The sequence below is a fragment of the Hippopotamus amphibius genome, chromosome 2 (genome assembly GCF_030028045.1).
Source record: "Hippopotamus amphibius kiboko isolate mHipAmp2 chromosome 2, mHipAmp2.hap2, whole genome shotgun sequence".
NCBI lineage: Eukaryota > Metazoa > Chordata > Mammalia > Artiodactyla > Hippopotamidae > Hippopotamus > Hippopotamus amphibius.
In genome coordinates this window covers 38,497,902-38,518,119 of record NC_080187.1, presented here as the reverse complement: position 1 = coordinate 38,518,119, position 20,218 = coordinate 38,497,902, and the positions used below count along the sequence as shown (strand labels likewise).

The 20,218-nt window shown below is 36.7% G+C and overlaps 1 protein-coding gene across 4 annotated transcripts in view; it reads left to right on the top strand.

Moving 5' to 3' along the window:
• Window positions 1–20,218, top strand: part of UNC13B (unc-13 homolog B) — a 228,275-nt gene that overhangs the window by 41,704 nt on the left and 166,353 nt on the right. For all 4 annotated transcript variants that reach the window (XM_057723630.1, XM_057723632.1, XM_057723631.1 and 1 more), the window contains exons 4-6: window positions 139–256; window positions 1,311–1,434; window positions 15,831–15,904. In XM_057723630.1, the coding sequence (XP_057579613.1) occupies window positions 139–256; window positions 1,311–1,434; window positions 15,831–15,904 (316 nt within the window). The remainder of the gene's footprint in view (window positions 1–138; window positions 257–1,310; window positions 1,435–15,830; window positions 15,905–20,218) is intronic.

The window sequence follows — 20,218 nt, the reverse complement described above, 5'->3', positions numbered from 1 at the left end:
AGCATCTGGGACATTTTGATTTTTCCCTGATGACAGGATCCTGATGAGGACATATTCAAGGTTTAGCAAAACAGGAGATGTAGCTGTTTCTTTCATATTACCTAGTTTTCTTAAAAAGGGCTTTCTTCTTTCCTTTAGTGAGATTAGTCGCCTGGACCTGGGTCTAAGTGTGGAAGTATGGAACAAAGGACTGATCTGGGACACCATGGTGGGGACTGTGTGGATTGCACTGAAGACAATTCGTCAGTCAGATGAGGTCAGTCAATGCATTGCCCATTTGGAGGTATGGTTCTAGCCCTTGCTTCTCCTTATTCTAGCTTCATTCAGCTAACGTTCATCCATATATCTCAGATTTCTTTGCCCCGTTTCTAATTAGAGGACATAAAACCAGCTTATTCCTAATGTCACCCAGAGGTTCAGGGGATTTTATTTAAGTCTTGCTTTTCATCTGCCCTGTGACTGAACTCAGAGGTGTCAGAGTACCTCTTTAGCCTTATCAGTTAGATAGCCCCTTCTGAGTACTCTACGTGTATGGTGGTGGGGATGGGATTGGCAGGGTGAAGGAGGGGAGGGGGAGAGAGGGTGGGGGGGAGAGGGAGTGTGTGTGTGGAGAGAGAGAGAGAGATTGATCTAGGATACCTGTGGCTTCTGCATTCCCTCTAAGGCACTGCTCTGAGAGGAGTCCCATTAAACCTCTTCACCAGCTCTTTGAGTCACCTACCCCAGGGACCTAATTTCAGTCTTCCTTCTTCCACATATAGCCCTAACAGAGTTTAAGGAACTATAGGCTTGGCAATTGGTATTCACACTCGTCTTAATATATACTATTTCAAGACTGAATTTCCACTCCACTTTACCAGATGAGAACATAACTCAGCATCATTTTCCTATGACACTCACTTTGAATATTTCCACTGTGGCCTCAGTTCAGGTCAACTTAACTAGCAGTGTTAGTAGCTCTTTAGTGATTAGTAGTAGTGACACATTAAGTGACATAGTCATTAAGAACTGTACAAATTAAATATTGACCCATGGAGATGCTTTGTTTTTGAGTTTAGTGCTCTGGAAATTCTGTCCTTGGTGGGCTGGCAGAAAGTTGACCACAGTGAAAGCTGCTCTCCCACCAAAGAGGGAGAACAGAAGCCACATACAGCAGAGGTAGGTGGTGACTCTGATGTGTTTGCCTCATTAGGATATGTGAGTGGCCCTCAGAAGCTCTCAGACAGGGAAAATGAGAGAAAAACACCTGACTCTTTAACCAAGAGGGGAGTCATGCAAGAGTGAAATTTAATCTTATATCTGTTTCCTAGGAAGGGCCTGGGGAATGGTCCACGTTGGAGGCAGAGACATTAATGAAAGATGATGAGATCTGTGGAACTAAAAACCCAACTCCCCATAAAATTTTGCTTGATACAAGATTTGAGGTGCCTTTTGGTAAGTCTGATTAGATTTAAAAAACCATTTAATGCTTTTTATCATATTGGTTGAAATTGTTTGCTAGTTGTTTTATTACTGTCTTTTGTCAGCCATCTCCTTTCAGGACATTTTGTCTTCCACTCCATTCCCTATAACACCTAGCTCAGGAATGTGCAAAGTTGACTCTAGAATGGTGCTCATTAAAGAATCTACACTAAAGCATTCTTTTCAAGTCATTTAGTTTCTTATAATTATTTATTGTAATAACTTATGAAATACTTGCTTGTCAGAGAATATCAATGATTTATTCTTTTATTTTTTTATTTTATTTTTTGGGGGGTACACCAGGTTCAATCATCTGTTTTTATACACATATCCCCGTATTCCCTCCCTTCCTTGACTCCCCCGCCTCGAGTCCCCCCCACCCTCCCTGCCCCAGTCCTCTAAGGCATCTTCCAGCCTCGAGTTGGACTCCCTTTGTTATACAACAACTTCCCACTGACTATTTTACAGTTGGTAGTATATATATGTCTGTGCTACTCTCTCGCTTTGTCTCAGTTTCCCCTTCACCCCCCGCCCCCTCCCATACCTCAAGTTCTCCAGTCCATTCTCTGTGTCTGCATCCTTGTTCTTGTCACTGAGTTCATCAGTACCATTTTTAGATTCCGTATATGTGAGTTAGCATACAATATTTGTCCTTCTCTTTCTGACTTACTTCACTCTGTATGACAGATTGTAGTTCTATCCACCTCATTACATATAGCTCCATCTCATCCCTTTTTATAGCTGAGTAATATTCCATTGTATATATATGCCACATCTTCTGTATCCATTCATTTGTTGATGGGCATTTAGGTTGCTTCCATGTCCTGGCTATTGTGAATAGTGCTGCAATAAACATGATGGTACAAGTTTCTTTTGGGATTATGGTTTTCTTTGGGTATATGCCCAGGAGTGGGATTACTGGATCATATGGTAGTTCTATTTGTAGTTTTTAAAGGAACCTCCAAATTGTTTTCCATAGTGGCTGTACCAACTTACAGTCCCACCAACAGTGCAGGAGAGTTCCCTTTTCTCCACACCCTCTCCAACATTTGTGGTTTCCAGACTTTGTGATGATGGCCATTCTGATTGGTGTGAGGTGATACCTCATTGTGGCTTTGACTTGCATTTCTCTGATGATGAGTCATGTTGAGCATCTTTTCATGTGTTTGTTGGCCATCTGTATGTCTTCTTTGGAGAAATGTCTATTTAGGTCTTCCGCCCATTTGTGGATTGGGTTATTTGCTTTTTTGGTATGAAGCTGCATGAGCTGCTTGTATATTTTGGAGGTTAATCCTTTGTCCATTGTTTCATAGGCAATTATTTTTTCCCATTCTGAGGGTTGCCTTTTAGTCTTGTTTATGGTTTCTTTTGCTGTGCAAAAGCTTTTAAGTTTCATGAGGTCCCATTTGTTTATTCTTGATTTTATTTCCCTGATTCTAGGAGGTGGGTCAAAAAGGATGTTGCTTTGATGGATGTCATAGAGTGTTCTGCCTATGTTTTCCTCGAGGAGTTTTATAGTGCCTGGCCTTACATGTAGGTCTTTAATCCATTTGGAGTTTATTTTTGTGTATGGTGTTAGGAAGTGTTCTAATTTCATTCTTTTACATGTTGCTGTCCAATTTTCCCAGCACCACTTATTGAAGAGGCTGTCTTTTTTCCATTGTATACTCGTGCCTCCTTTGTCAAAGATAAGGTGCCCATATGTGTTTGGGCTTACTTGTGAGTTCTCTATTCTATTCCATTGATCTTCCTTTCTATTTTTGTGCCAGTACCATACTGTCTTGATCACTATGGCCTTGTAGTATAGTTTGAAGTCAGGAAGCCTGATTCCACCAACTCCATTTTTCCTTCTCAAGATTGCTTTGGCTATTCGGGGTCTTTTGCGTTTCCATACAAATCGTAAGATTTCTTGCTCTAGTTCTGTGAAAAATGCCATTGGTAATTTGATCGGGATTGCATTGAATCTGTAAATTGCTTTGGGCAGTACAGTCATTTTCACGATGTTGATTCTTCCAATCCAGGAACATGGTATGTCCCTCCATCTGTTTGTGTCGTCTTTGATTTCTTTCAGCAATGACTTAAAGTTTTCTGCATACAGATCTTTTGCCTCCTTAGGCAGGTTTATTCCTAGGTATTTGATTCTTTTGGCTGCAGTGGTGAATGGGAGAGTTTCCTTAATTTCTCTTTCTGCTCTTCCGTTGTTCGTGTATAGGAATGCAAGAGATTTCTGTGCATTAATTTTGTATCCTGCTACTTTACTAAACTCATCAATTAGTGCTAGCAGTTTTCTGGTAGAGTCTTTAGGGTTTTCTATATATAATATCATGTCATCTGCAAAGAGTGACAATTTTACTTCTTCTTTTCCAATTTGGATTCCTTTTATTTCTTTTTCTTCTCTGATTGCTGTGGCTAACACTTCCAAAACTATGTTGAATAATAGTGGTGAGAGTGGACACCCTTGTCTTGTTCCTGTTCTTAGAGGGAATTCTTCCAGTTTTTCCCCATTGAGAACGATGTTGGCTTTTGGTTTTTCATATATGGCTTTTATTATGTTGAGGTAATTTCCTTCTATGCCCATTTTCTGGAGAGCTTTTATCATAAATGGATGTTGAACTTTGTCAAAAGCTTTTTCTGCATCTATTGAGATGATCATATGGTTTTTATCCTTCAATGTGTTGATATGATGTATCACGTTGATTGATTTGCGTATATTGAAGAATCCTTGCATCCCAGGGATAAACCCCACTTGATCATGGTGTATGATTTTTTTAATGTGCTGTTGCAGTCTGTTAGCTAGTATTTTGTTGAGGATTTTTGCATCTATATTCATCAGTGATATTGGTCTGTAGTTTTCTTTTCTTGTGACATCTTTGCCTGGTTTTGGTATCAGGGTGATGGTGGCCTCGTAGAATGAGTTTGGGAGTGCTCCGCCTTCTGCAATATTTTGGAAGAGTTTGAGAAGGATAGGTGTTAACTCTTCTCGAAATATTTGATAGAATTCGCCCATGAACCCATCTGGTCCTGGGCTTTTGTGTGTTGGGAGATTTTTAATCACTGCCTCAATTTCCGTACTTGTGATTGGTCTGTTCATGGTTTCTATTTCTTCCTGGTTCAGTCTTGGAAGATTGTATTTTTCTAAGAATGTATCCATTTCTTCCAGGTTATCCAATTGATTGGCATATAGTTGCTTGTAGTAGTCTCTCATGATGTTTTGTATTTCTGCGGTGTCCATTGTTACTTCTCCTTTTTCATTTCTAATTCTGTTGATTTGCATCTTCTCCCTTTTTTTCTTGATGAGTCTGGCTAATGGTTTATCAATTTTGTTAATCTTCTCAAAGAACCAGCTTTTAGTTTTATTTATTTTTCTTATGGTTTCTTTCCTTTCTTTTTCATTTATTTCTGCTCTGATCTTTATGATTTCTTTCCTTCTGCTCACTTTGGGGATTCTTTGTTCTTCTTTCTCTAGTTGTTTGAGGTGTAAGGTTAGGTTGTTTATTCGATCATTTTGTTGTTTCTTAAGGTAGGACTGTATTGCTATAAACTTCCCTCTTAGAACTGCTTTTGCTGCGTCCCATAGGTTTTGGGTTGTTGTGTTTTTGTTGTCATTTGTTTCTAGATATTTTTTGATTTCCTCTTTGATTTCTGTAGTGATTCCTTGGTTGTTTAAGAGTGAATTGTTTAGCCTCCATGTGTTTGTCTTTTTTGCAGTTTTTTTCCTGTAATTGATATCTAGTCTCATGGCGTTGTGGTCTGAGAAGATGCTTGATATGATTTCAATTTTCTTGAATTTGCCGAGGTTTGATTTGTGACCCAAGATGTGATCTATCCTGGAAAATGTTCCGTGTGCACTTGAGAAGAAAGTGTAGTCTGTCGTTTTTGGATGGCATGTCCTATAAATATCAATTAAGTCGAGATGGTCTAATGTGTCATTTAAAGCTTGTGTGTCTTTATTGATTTTCTGTTTGGATGATCTGTCCATTGATGTAAGTGGGGTGTTCAAGTCTCCCACTATGATTGTGTTACTGTCGATGTCCCCTTTTATAGCTATTAGCATTTGCCTTATGTATGGAGGTGCTCCTATATTGGGGGCATAGATATTTACCATTGTGATATGTTCTTCTTGAATGGATCCCTTGATCATTATGTAGTGTCCTTCCTTGTCTCTTTTAATAGTCTTTACTTTCAAGTCTAATTTGTCTGATATGAGTATTGCTACTCCAGCTTTCTTTTGACTTCCATTTGCATGGAATATCTTTTTCCATCCCTTGACTTTCAGTCTATATGTATCCCTTGGTCTGAAGTGGGTTTCTTGTAGGCAGCATATAGAAGGGTCTTGTTTTTTATCCATTCAGCCAGTCTGTGTCTTTTGGTTGGAGCATTTCATCCATTTACATTTAAAGTGATTATTGACATGTGTGTTCCAATGACCATTTTCTGAATTGTTTTGGGTTTGTATTTGTAGGTGTTTTCCTTTTCTTGTGTTTCCTACTTAGAGAAGTTCCTTTAGCACTTGTGGTAAGGCTGGTTTGGTGGTGCTGAATTCTCTTAACTTTTGCTTGTCTGGAAAGCTTTTGATTTCTCCCTCAAATCTGAATGAGATTCTTGCTGGGTAGAGGATTCTTGGCTGTAGATTTCTCTCTTTCAGGACTTTCAGTATATCCTGCCATTCCCTTCTGGCCTGCAGCGTTTCTGTAGAAAGGTCAGCTCTTATCCTGATGGGTTTTCCCTTATATGTTGTTTGTTGCTTTTCTCTTGCTACTTTTAATATTTTTTCTTTGTGTTTAATTGTCGTTAGTTTGATTAATATGTGCCTTGGTGTATTTCTCCTTGGGTTTATTCTGTATGGGACTCTCTGTGCTTCTTGGACTTGGTGAATTATTTCCTTTCCCATGTTGGGGAAGTTTTCCACTATAACCTCTTCAAATATTTTCTCAGACCCTTTCTTGTTTTCTTCTTCTTCTGGGATGCCTATAATTCGAATGTTGGTACATTTAAGGTTATCACTGAGGTCTCTGAGACTGTCTTCTAATCTTTTTATTCTTTTTTCTTTTTCCTGCTCTGTGGCAGTTATTTCCCCCATTCTATCTTCCAACTCACTTATTCGTTCTTCTGCCTCAGTCATTCTGCTGGTTAGAGCATCTAGAGTATTTTTAATTTCAGTTATTTTGTTATCCATTGCTGTTTGTTTTTCTGAGTTCTTATGAACTGTTTCTTGTACTTTCTCTATTTTGTTATCGAGATTTTGTATCATTTTTACTATCATTACTCGAAATTCTTTTTCAGGCATTTTTCCTATTTCCTCTTCACTTATTTGGTCTTGTGGGTTTTTTTCCTGCTCCTTTGCCTGCATGGTGTTTCTTTGTTTCCTCATGGTTGTCCAAACTTTTGGGGTTGTTTGTCCTGGCGATAGAGGTGTTTATAGAAGACTGTCCAAGCCTCAGACTAATGTCCAAGTATTGGATTAAACGAATATTAAGTCTAGGAAACACATACATGTATAAGACACACAATTACTGAATCCGTTAGGACATAAGGCTCTAGAAAGACCTGACAGAACCCCAGTGTGCTATCAGATATTCAAAGAGAAACCCAGCAGAAATTGACAACTGAAACAGAAGAAATCAGAGACAAAAGCAAAAGCAAACAAACAACAAATAACACCCTACACATACAGACATCAATCCAGGGAGATTTTGTAAGCTAGGATCAAATATAGAAAAGAGCTGGAGTACCACCAGAGAGAATGGAGATTCTCAGAATGTAATTAGACAACTGTACTAAGAACTAAGTTAAAGACAAAAGCCTAATATTAAATATCAAGGCAGTGCGTCATCTGGAGAATAGAGCAAGGAGTCTGAGCAGACCGATAGTGTTGCTTATAAGTATGTTAAGATAAAATAAACTTAAAAAGGCTGGAAGAAAGGGGAACAGAAGAGCGTAATGTGGTTGGAAATATGCAAATAAAAAGAAAGGAATAGAAATGTATAAAAGATAGGGATAAAAGGAAAGTATGAGAGATATATTGTCCGTACTACCAAAAACTTAGCTAGATATAGAAATATATAAAAAGGCAAAAAAAAAAAAAAAAAAAAGAATAAAAAATATCATTAAAAAATTATGTTATAAAACTTGTAGATCCCTTAGGGCTAAGATCGTATTTAATAAATCAAAAAAAAAAAAAAAAAAGAGAGAGAGAGAGAAAGAAAAAAAAAAAAAAATCCAGAACTGATCCCAGAATGGACCAGTTCAATAGGTATTGATACTCCTATTTCTGTTTCCTTAGCGTCTCAGCTGTAAGTGTCCTTCTCCTTGCCTTGGGTTTTTTTTTGCGTTATTCTGTGACCAGCAGAGGTTCCTTTATTGTTCGTCTATAAGCGTCGGTGTGTGGGGAGGGAGAGGGTACAATAGTGGCTCCTTCTCCTGGGAGTGAGTGAGCAGTGGCGCACTGTTGTTTCAATCAGGCTTGGAGGTGCCTGTTGCAGAGGGCACTGGTGGCTCAGGCGTAAACAGAAAGTCTTAGAGTTGGGCCTCTCTCGGGGTTTTTTTCTCTTTGATGCTGTTTTTTTTTTTTTTTTCCTCTGGGCAGCCTCCCTGCTGCTGGCATTGCAAGGGGTTTTACTCTAGCCCCACCTGAGTGCCTGAGGGTGCTTGTTATCCCTGAGCGCCTTAGGTGGCCCGCAGGGCGTCTCTCCACTGCCTGTTGCAGAGGCCCCGAAAGAGAGGGAGAGGCTATGCGCGCGGCTCCTCCCCCCTGCCCGTGAGCCTGCAGCCTCCAGCCGCCATCATGGCCGGGCAGCTCTCAGGGACGGGCACTCCTCTCCGCGGACCTCCTCCCTCCTGTCCTCTCGGTCCGTCACCCTACCGGCAACAATGTTTCTCACCCTGAACCAGCTCTCCGGTTCCCACGGTCCCGCTCCCAGACCCTCGGTTCAGCCGCGGATCGGTGTCTCGGTCCGGGAACGTTGAGCTGCGCTGCGGACCCTCCGAATGTTTCTCACTCCCTCCCGTCTGCCACAGCTCCGCCGCTTCACCCTCTTTGAGCCCTCGTAGATGCCTCCCTACCGGCTATGTCAGGCTCCCCGCAGCCCTTTCTGGTGTCCGAGGCCGTCTGCTGGTGTTCAGCTGGTTCTCTGTGGGAATGACTGCGTCCTTCCGTGCATTCCCAATGCATCTGTGGAGAGGGATGCACTCCACGTCTCTCTACTTCGCCGCCATCTTTTCTCCAATGATTTATTCTTTTGACAATATTTTAACATTTATTGTGTTGAGGTGAATATATACCTTATGATTTTTCAATTTAAACATTGAAGTAACACTAATAAATGGAATAGTAATTTAAAAAGTAATCTTACAAAATCACACAAAAATACATGTTCCTTTAGCCTCAGTTTCTCAACACGTGGGCTTCTCCACATGGTTGCTTACAAGATGCCAGCTACCGTCCACCAAGTGAGTATCCCATCATGGTGCCCTCTACGACCTAGTCTTATGCACTGTTGGTGGGAATGTAAATTGATGCAGCCACTGTGGAGAATAGTTTGGGGGTTCCTTAAAAAACTGAAAATAGAGCTACCATATGATCCAGCAATCCCACTACTGGGCATGTACCCAGAGAAAACCATAATTCAATAAGACACATGCACCCCAGTGTTCATTGTAGCACTATTTACAATAGCCAGAACATGGAAGCAACCTAAATGTCCATCAACAGAGGAATGGATAAAGAAGATGTGATACATATATACAATGGAATGTTACTCAGCCATAAAAAGGAACGAAATTGGGACCTTTGTAGAGACATGCATGGACGTAGAGAGTGTCATGCAGAGTGAAGTAAGTCAGAAAGAGAAAATGTATTGAATATTAATGTATATGTGTGGAATCTAGAAAAATGGTATAGATGATCTTATTTGCAAAGGAGAAATAGAGATACGGAAGTAAGAACAAACAGTATGGATACCAAAGGGGAAAGCGGAGTGGGTGGGAGGAATTGGGAGATTGGGATTGACATATATACACTATTGATTCAATATATAAAATAGATAACTCTTGAGAACATACTGTATAGCACAGGAAACTCTACTGTATGCACTGTGGTGACCTAAATGGGAAGGAAATCCAAGACAGAGGGGATGCATGTATATGTATAGCTGATTCATTTTGCTATATAGTAGAAACTGATACAACATTGTAAACCAATAAAAAGTAATTAAAAAATAAAAAATAGGTTGAAAGGTATGTGCATCATTACCTTTCATAGCACTGCCAAGTTGCTTATGTTAAAAGAAAAAAAAAGGATTGTACCAGTTTATATTCCTACCAGCTGTGTTTCAGGAGTCTTTTTTCTGCACATCCTTGCCAACATTTTGTAATTTCCTAATTTTTAAATGATGGTGTCTTGTTTAATTTAACTTTATTCAGTTTTAATTTTGACTGTTGATTGATATTCATGTATACTATTGTTGTTGCTGCTATCTCATGATTTCAGTCTATTTATGTCTTGTACCTTATGGTAATTTGAGCAAAAATGGGGTGATTTTCCAGTAAGGTCAGAAATAACTAAACTCAGAGCAAAATAGAAAAAATAGAAAGGAAGACTTTCTTGTGTGTCTGTGGGCCAAGCTGCAGGTGAAAAGAAAAGCAACTGGAGTTCTTGCTTATTTATGGCTTAGTTGCTTACATTCTTAGTGCTGTGTTCTTAGCTGTACTAGTCTGAAGTGGAGTTTCTGTCTTGTTGAATTGGGAGGGGGGTGAGTGGGGATGGGTCTTGGTTCAAATGCAACAGAAACTGGCTGTTCTTAAAGTTTTAATAGATTTTCTTGAATATATGTTTATTCATTTGCTGTGTGCTCTTAGGACCATTCCTAGAGACTTTCAATGGTATTTTTTTAAAAAGTATATTCAGTTTTGCTAGAAAGTAGATCTGTGAAGCTTCTCACTATGTCATGCTAGAGGTTGATCAGTCCACTCCTCCTTGCGTTTTAAGCAAACATTCCTCTTTCAGAACGGCATCACATATTGTGTCATAGGAAGAAGTATGCATTTCTATCTAGATTTTATTTCTTAAGGGCACTTGCATAGTTTATTTTGGTATCTCTAGTGTTTGCTTGGCACATACTAGCCACCTAATAAATTTTTTTGGGAGTAAACTTTAAGCTAAAATCTCAGATAAGTGTCTTTGCGAGTTAATGTGAGTGTGCTAATAAAGCTTTTGTCTCTATGATCACCATGTTTAGGATATAGTTTTTAAAAACTTAAAGGGTCTTTCTTAAGGAAGATTTTGGCTTGCAGCATGCCATATTTCAGCAAAGGAATTTTTCTTTGGATAATTCAGAAACCTGTGAAATATTCTATTAAATTTTATGCCATCGTCTTTTAAGAATAGTAACTTTTCATTTTTAAAACTATGTTGTAAGTTCAGAAAATACAGGTGTTGCAAAAGGACAAAGATTTCTTATAATCTCATCTACTAGAGATGTTTTTTGTTATGCTTCTTTTAGTTTTTTTAATGCACATATACAATTTTTCCTATAAAATGGCACTGTATGTATTACCTTTTAACCTCTTTTATTTACTAATTACATAATTATAATATAAATGTTATATAAAATATATTTAGGTGGTTGATTTTATTTTACTGTATGAATGCACAATAATAATAAAAATAACATTTGTTGACCAGTAACTGTGTGCCAGTTGGTATGTCAGTAAGCATTTATGTATGTTATCTCATTTAATCCTCACTTCAATCCTCTGAGGTGGACCCAACTATTATTACCATTTTAAAGATGAGGAAACAGGCACAAAGCATTTAAATCTTTTGTCCAAAGTCTTTTAGGTAGTAAGTGGTAAAGCCGGCATTGAAAATCGGATAATTTGGCTCCAGAGCCTGAGCTTTTAATTTAAACTGTAATGTATTTAACCACTCCTCTTGTTGGGTACTTTGTTCAGAGTTTGTACTATTATAAATAGTAGTGCAATAAACATCCTTGAGGCTCTGTTTTTTTTCTTCTTAAAACTATTTTGAGGGATGAGGCAGTAATACATTTACAATGGTTTAAAAAGTTACCCAGTGAGAATTAGGTCTCCCTTGCAAATCAGTTATCTTTCTTTCTTATAGGCTACCACAATTAATACTTTCTTGTGGATCTTTCCAGGGTCAGTCTTTGAATGTGTAAGCATATATGTAAACCCCCAACCCCTTTTAAAGACACAAATAGCACATTCTAACACATTAGCTGTCCCTTGCTGTATTCTGCTTAACAATGTATCTTGGTGAATTGTTCTACATCTGAAGATAGAGACCTGCAGCACAGCAACACTCCCCCCCCCAACTTCTTTTTAACAAGTGCAAAGTATACCATTTTATAGATGAGGAGTGCTGTACAAATTAGGTAGTAAATTACTTGAAAGTTTTATTATAAGACTTTGAAATATTGACACCAGTCACTCAAGAGTGGTTTGAGGGAAGGAGTTGAAATTTTGAACAGGAGGGACAAAGGAGAAAGGGCTGTATTTAATTGCTTCATGTGGACTACTGAAAAGTGTACCTGTTTAAATGTCACCAAAGTTGACCTGATCCATATTTTGTTTCAGTGTTTCTCCTTTGTGCTGTATATATGGATACATTTGATGTTTTTAAAAGATGTTTCATTTTATTGGAAGTTGTTATAGTCAATCTTAAATATATAGAAATAAGACTGTGTATACCATTTTTCTTTACTTTTTTTATTGTGGTAAAATACACATAACAAAATTAACTATCTCAACGATAACAGTATATCTTAAAATATGCAGTTCAGTGGTATGAATACATTCATAACATTGTGCAACCATCACCACTGTTCATATCCATAGCTCTTTTCATATTGCAAAATTGAAACGCTGTACCCATTAAACAGTAACTCCCCATTCCCTTCTGCCCCCAGCCCATGGAAACCACCATTCATTCTACTCTCTATCTCCAATTTTGACTACTCTTAAGTTCCTCATAAAAGTGGAATCATAAAATATTTGTTTTTTTGTGACTGGCTTCTTTCATTTAGCATAATATCCTAAAGGTTCATCTATGTTTTAGCATATGTCAAAATTTCCTTCCTTTTTAAAGACTGAATAATATCCCCTAGTATGTATATATCACATTTTGCTTATCTATTCATTCATTGATGGATACTTCCGTTGCTTCCACATTTTAGGTATTGTGAATAATGCTGCTATGAACATGCAAATATCTCTTTGAGATTCTGCTTTCAATTCTTTTGGGTACATATCCAGAAGTGGAAGTTCTGGATGATATGGTAATTCTATTTTCAATTCTTTGAAGAATCACCATACTGTTTTTTCATAGTACCTGTGCCATTTTACACTCCCACCAACAGTGTACAAGGGTTCCAGTTTCTCCACATCCTCCCCAACACTTGTTACTTTTTTTTCTTGTTTTTTTGATAGTAACTATCCTAATGGGTGTGAAGTGGTATCTCGTAGTTTTGACTAGTATTTACCTAATGATTAGTGATGTTGGGCATCTTTCATGTGCTCATTGGCCATTTTTATATATTCTTTGGAGAAACGTCTGTCAAGTCCATTGCCCATTTTTGAATTGGGTTTTGTTATTGTTGAGTTTTAAGAGTTCTCTATATATTCTGGGGATTAATCCCTTATCAGAGATATGATTTACGAATATTTTCTCCTATTCTGTGGGTTACTTTTTTATTCTGTTGATACTGTCTTTTCATGCAGAAAAGTTTTTAGTTTTAATGAAGTCTAATTTGTCTATTTTTTGTTGTTGTTACATGTGCATTTGGTGCCCCGTCCAAGAAATCACTGCTAAATCCAATGTTGTGCAGTTTTGGCCCTATGTTTTTTTCTAAGAGTTTTCTAGTTTTGGGTCTTACATTTAATTTTGATCCATTTTGAGTTAATTTTTCTATATGATGTTAATTAAGGGTCCACCTTCATTTTGTACATGTGGACATCCAGTTATCCTAGCACTGTTTCTTTTTTTAAAACTTAATTTTTATTGGAGTATAGTTGATTTACAATGTTTTGTTAAGTTTCTGCTGTACAGCAAAGTGAATCAGTTATACATTACATATATCCACTCTTTTTTAGATTCTGTTTCCACATAGACATTACAGATTGTTGAGTGGTGTTCCCTGTGCTATATAGTAGGTTCTTATTAGTTATCTATTTTATATATATGTCAATCCCAATCTCGCAGTTTATCCCTCCCCCGACCTTGGTAACCATAAGTTTGTTTTCTACATCTGTGACTCTATTTCTGTTTTGTAAATAGGTTCATTTGTACCAGTTTTTTTTTAGAGTCCACATATAAGCGATATCATATATTTGTCTTTCTCTAACTTTACTCCGTATGACAATCTCTAGGTCCATGCATTTTGCTGCAGGTGGCATTATTTTGTTCTTTTTTTTTAAAGAATTTTATTGAGATATAATTGACATACAATAAATTTAATAAACTGCATATATTTAAAGTGTACAATTTGATTTTTCCTTATTAATAATGTATATATGACAATCCCAATCTCCCAATTCATCCCACCCCAACTTTCCCCCCTCCTTTCCCCCTTTGGTGTTCATATGTTTGTTCTATACATCTGTGCCTCTATTTCTGCCTTGCAAACTGATTGATCTGTACCATTTTTCTAGATTCTGCATATATACGTTAATATGCTATATTTGTTTTTCTCTTTCTGACTTCATTCTGTATGACAGTCTCTAGGTCTATGATGTCTCTACAAATGACCCAATTTCATTCCTTTTTATGGCTGAGTAATATTCCATTGTATATCTGTACCACATCTTCTTTATCCATTTATCTTTTGATGGACATTTAGGTTGCTTCCATGACCTGGCTATTGTAAATAGTGCTGCAGTGAACATTGAGGTGCATGTGTCTTTTTGAATTATGGTTTTCTTTGGGTATATGCCCAGTAGTGGGATTGCTGGGTCATATGGTAATTCCATTTTTAGTTTTCTGAGGAACCTCCATACTCTTTCCACAATGACTGCACCAACTTACATTCCCACCAACAGTGCAAAAGGGTTCCCTTTTCTCTACACCCTCTCCAGCATTTACTGTTTGTAGATTTTTTAATGATAGTCATCCTAACTGGTGTGAGATGATACCTCGTGGTTTTGATTTGCATCTCTCTAATAATTAGTGATATTGAACATCTTTTCATGTGCCTCTTGGGCATCTGTATGTCTTCTTTGGAGAAATGTCTGTTTAGATCTTCATCCCATTTTTTGATTGGGTTGTTTATTTTTTTGATATTGAGCTGCACAAACTGTATATTTTGAAGATTAATCCCTTTTTGTTCGCCTCCTTTGCAAATATTTTCTCCCATTCTATGGGTTGTCTTTTTGTTTTCTTTATGGTTTCCTTTGCTGTGCAAGAGTTTTAAGTTTAATTAGGTCCCTTTTGTTTATTTTTGTTTTTATTTTCATTACTCTAGGAAGTGGATCAAAAAAAGATCTTCCTGTGATTTATGTCAGAGAGTGTTCTGCCTATGTTTTCTTTCTCTCTTTTTTTATAATTTTATTTATTTTTAAATACAATTTTATTTATTTATTTTTGAAGTTTTAATTGAAGTATAGTTGATCCACTATGTTGTGTCAGTTTCAGGTGTATAGCAATGTGATCCAGTTATAATACATACACATCTGTTTTTTTTTTTCAGATTCTTTTCCCTCTTAGATTACCACAAATTTTTCAGTATAGTTCTCTGTGCTATATAGTAGGTCCCTGTTTTCTGTCCATTTTATATTTAGTCGTGCCAGCACCATTTCTTGAAAGAACTCTTTTGCATTGAATGTTCTTGGTACCCTTGAAAAAATCATTTGATCATATAAGTAAGGGCTTATTTCTGGGCTTTCTATTCTATTTTATTGGTCTACATGTCTGTCTTTATGTCAGTGACATACAGTTTTGATTTACTATAGCTTTGTAGTAGGTTTTGAAATAAGGAAGTATGAGTCCTCTAGCTTTGTTCTTTCTTTTTAAGCCTATATTGGCTATTTGGGGTCTGTTGAGATTCCATATGAGTTTTAGGATGGGGTTTTATATTTCTGCAAAAAAAAGTGGGATTTTAATAGTAACTGTGTTGAATCTGTAGATCACTTTGGGAAGTATTGACATCTTAATGATATTGTCTTCTGATCCAGTGGGAATAATAATATATTATATTGGTTTTTGTGAAGATTCAAGATAATATTCATGGCAGGAACCAAGCCACCAGTAAAATTAGTCCATCACCACCACCCTTCTAACTTAGATTGATTGAATAAAGTATTATCAACCTATGATTAAATTATTAACCTGGTAATGTGGTTTCTTTTTGTGATAGATATCCCGGAGGAGGAAGCCAGATATTGGACCTACAAATTGGAGCAAATCAATGCTTTGGGAGCTGACAATGAGGTAGGAACTGTTTTTTACAATGTAAAGAGTGTCCTTATAGGACACTTTAAGGGAGTGACCCAGGAGCATGTTGAAGAATGAAAGAATATACAGTGCATTAAAGAAAAGAGGTAGCTAGAAGATTGCCTGTTGTTAGAAAGATCTATCAGCTTTTTCTTTTCTTCCTGTTGTTCCCCAGAAGTGGCTAAATTGGCACTCGTCTGGTTCTAGACTGTTGGGGAGCAAGCTTGTACTAGGGAATCTGTCCTTTTGTTACACAAATGAGCAGAAGGCTTTTTTTTCTGCTTGTTCCAGATTTTTGTATATGTATTCTTATTTGTGTGTTCCTTTTAGGAATGTTTAGACTATTGCATTGCTTAGTCTCGCTGTCCTAACTTATTTCTAGAAATGAGTTTGGTGCACAGAATAGAACACAGTCAGCTCAATCTGGGCCATCAGCAATGGGGAGTGTTTTTGTTTGTGATGGTGGAGGGAAAAGGTACGTTTTTTTACTTTAGGACATGTTGGGCTCTTAGAAAATTTGTCTTGATTTTATAAGGTAGAATTGGAGTGCCAGGATATATTTTAGTGGAAATATCTGGTGAGCAACCTTATGAGAGAATCTGAAACTCAGGATTGGATGAGGTCGGGCATAGAGTTTGGATTTATCAATATATTTATAGCAATTGAAGTCATAAGAATAGAAGAGCTCACTCAGGTAAAGTATGTAGGAAGAATATTGAAGAACAGGGACAAAACCTTGGGAAATATCAAAGATAGAATCGTGAGAAACAAAAGAGACTGAGAAAGAGCTGCCTGAAAGAGAGAGTAGGAGAGCCAGAAAAAGGTTTATGGAACAAAGAAAAAAAAGTTGTTTGTTTTTTTTTAAAATATATGTATATATGTATTTTTTAAGAACTTTTACTGAGATATAATTGACAAAAAAAAGTTTTAAGACAGAAATTCTTGACAGTGTGAAATATTACCGAGAGCAAAGAAGATGAGTAATGCAGTGGAACCATTGGATTTGTCAGTTAATGATCAGTATTCATAGGTTAATACAGGAAGCCAAAATGCAGTGATTTGATGAGTGTGTTAGTTTCCCAGGGCTGCCAAAACAAAGTACCATATACTAGGTGGCTTAAAACAATAGAAACTTATTCTCTCATAGTTCTGGTGGCTAAAATTCTGACATCAGGTATTGGTGGGATCAGTTCCTTCTGGAGGTTTTGAGGAAGAAACTGTCCCATGCCTCTCTTCTACTTTCTGGTGCTTCCCAGCAGTCTTTGCTGATCCTTGGCTTATAGACACATTATTTCAGTCTCTGTCTGCACTGTCACATGCCTTCCTGTGTTGTGTCTGCCTGTCCTCACAATTCGCTCTCCTCTCTTTTTGTGTCTATGTTCAAATTTCCATTCATTTTGTGGGGACACCAGTCATTGGATTAACTCGATTACATCTGCAGAGTCTCTATTTCCAAATAAGGTCACATTCGTAGGTACTGGGGATTAGGACTTCACAACATATCTTTTTGAGGGACACAATTCAACCCACAATGAGTTAACTCAAAGTTGAAGAAGTGGAATTTGGGATAAGTATGAACTGCTCTTTTTAGGATTTTTCCCTTACCTCATCTGAATCCTTAGTAGGCTTTTTATTATTAAAGCTGTATAACTTTTCTCATACCCATGCCAACACCCCAACTTTTCTTTGTTGAAAGCTCCAGTCTATCTTCTCCTTTTGATAAATGCCAAAATCCATTTTATCCTTATATTCACTTTACTCTTTGTGTTTTTGTTTTCCTGAAGCCTGACTGTGGAGTGGAATACAGCTTTCCAAACTTTGATTTTTGTTTTCCTAGTGAAGAGATGCATTGTATTTTTGATTTTACAGGCTTTACTTTATGTAGAATCAGTTGAAGGGATTGAAACAATAAAAAAAAATTAACATATAAAATTGTAGAATTTTACAAGTTATAGAAATGATGGCTCTTGGTCTACGGTTTTCAACTCTGTGGTTTTTGCTTTCTGTTTCTATTCTAGTATATGGAACTCACTAAGTTTACTTTTTTCATCCTTTCCTGTGCCTCTCTGTTTTTTTCTTTAAGTTTTATTGAAGTATAGTTCACATACCATACAGTTCACACATTTAAAGTGTACAATTTAGTAGCTTTTAGTATATTCAGAGTTGTACATTCATCACAGTCAATTTTAGAGCATTTTCATTACCCTGTAAAGAAACCCTGTGACCTTAGCTATTATACTCTAATCCCCTGATCCTCCTCAGTCCTAGGTAACCACTTATCTACTTTCTGTCTATATACATTGGCTTATAATAGACAGTCATATAAATGGAATTGTACAATACATGGTCCTTTGTGACTGTCTCCTTTCACTTGACATATTTTCAAAGTTTCTTTTCTGTTGCGGCATTTATCAATACTCTATTCTCTTTTATTATCAAATAATGTTCAACTCTATGGTTGTATACTTCATTTTATTTATCCATTTGTCAGTTAATGAACAATTGAATTGTTTCCATCTTTTGGCTATTATGGATAATGCTGCTATGAACATTCATGTACAAGTTTTTGTTTGGACATGTACTTTCAATTCTCATGGGAGTATACCTGGAAATAGGATTGCTGGAAAAGATGGTAACTATGTTTAACCGTTTTAGAAACATCCAGATTGTTTTACAAAGTGGCTATACATTTTACATTCCCACCAGGACCGTGTAAGGGTTCCAGTTTCTCCATATCTTTGCCAACACTGGTTATCTGTCTTTTTGATTACAGCCCTCCTACTGGGTGTGAAGTGGTGTCTCATTGTGATTGTCGCTTTGTTTAAAAACTTTTTTATTATCAAAAGTTTTGAGAGTCAAAAATATATAGAATTACTCTTCCCTCTTTTGCTGGAATATTTTAAAACAAAGACCCAGACATCATCTTCTCTCACCCATGAATACATAAATGCAGCAGTATATGTCTTTAACAGATAATGCCTTAAAGAAACATAACCACAGTGCTTTTAACACATTGAATGTACAATAATTTCTTACTAGTTTGAGTTTAGATTTCCTTTATTGTCTCAAAGATGTCTTTTCATGGTTGATTTGTTCAATTAAGGGTCCAAACAAATTGTACATATTTGATTACTATTTTCATTCTATAACTGTTTCCTCTTCCCTCATTTGTCTTATAGAATTCCACACATTCTGGACTTGGCTGATTATATCCTCCAGGTTTTATTTACCATGTTTCTCTATTCCTCTTACTTGTTTTAAACTGAAAATAATATCTAGTAGTTTGAGGATTAGATTGGGATTTAGATTGATGCTGTTAAGCTTGTTTTTTTTGTTTGTTTTTTGTTTTGTTTTTGTTTTTGTAGGTAGATTGTGTCTTGCCTCACTTTTAGTGATGTTAAAATTAAACAGTGAATTCAACTTGGTGTCAGCCTGTTTCATCCATTAATTATAAGATGATCCCACTAGCCTTTTACCTAATGGTTTTAGCAGCAAATAATAATCATTCTATTACGGTTGCATAATGATGATTTTCTAATTATATCATCTCTTCAACATTTATTAGCTATGATTTGTCTATAAAACAACTTTCATCAGCTATTTGGTTCACTTGAAATAAAGTCTGTACAAGGAAAACATTCTCTTTAGCAATTTTCAAAACAATGAGCTGTTGCATAAGCCACTTCTCAAGGTGACCAATGAGTTGTTTTCTTTTTTTTAGTGGCATATTATTATCAGTTTATGGATTTTGATATATTTGTGTTTCAGTCCACTGCAATCTTAACTCTTTTTGATACTAAACTTGTCTCATCTTTGGTTAGTGGGAGCTTCTTTCTTTCTTTTTTTATATTTTTATCATGAAAAAATTTTAAACAAATATAAAAGTTGAAGGACTCGTAAAACAAAACCTGTATACTTATCTCCCAGGATTCAGTGATTATCAAAATTTGGTCATACTTGCTGCAAAACCATTTTAAAAACACAATGCAGAATCTCATCTTTTTTTTCTTACGATGTGCAACAGTTCCCATACACAACAACCTCTTGAGTCAAGACTGGCCTAGGGATTTATTATTTGACAGAGTTTAGATGTTATCACCATTTATTACTTTTCCTACTCATGGAAAATTAGGTTTTCACTATTATAAATGCATGCTTCAGTGAACATCTCTGAGCCTGTTTCTCTATGCCTATGTATGGGAGATTCTCTGGGTGTATACCTGGAAATAGAATTGCTTTGTTGTGGAATGTGCTCTGCACAACCTTACTAGATGTTGCTAAATTGTTCTCTAAAATAATTGTACCAATTTA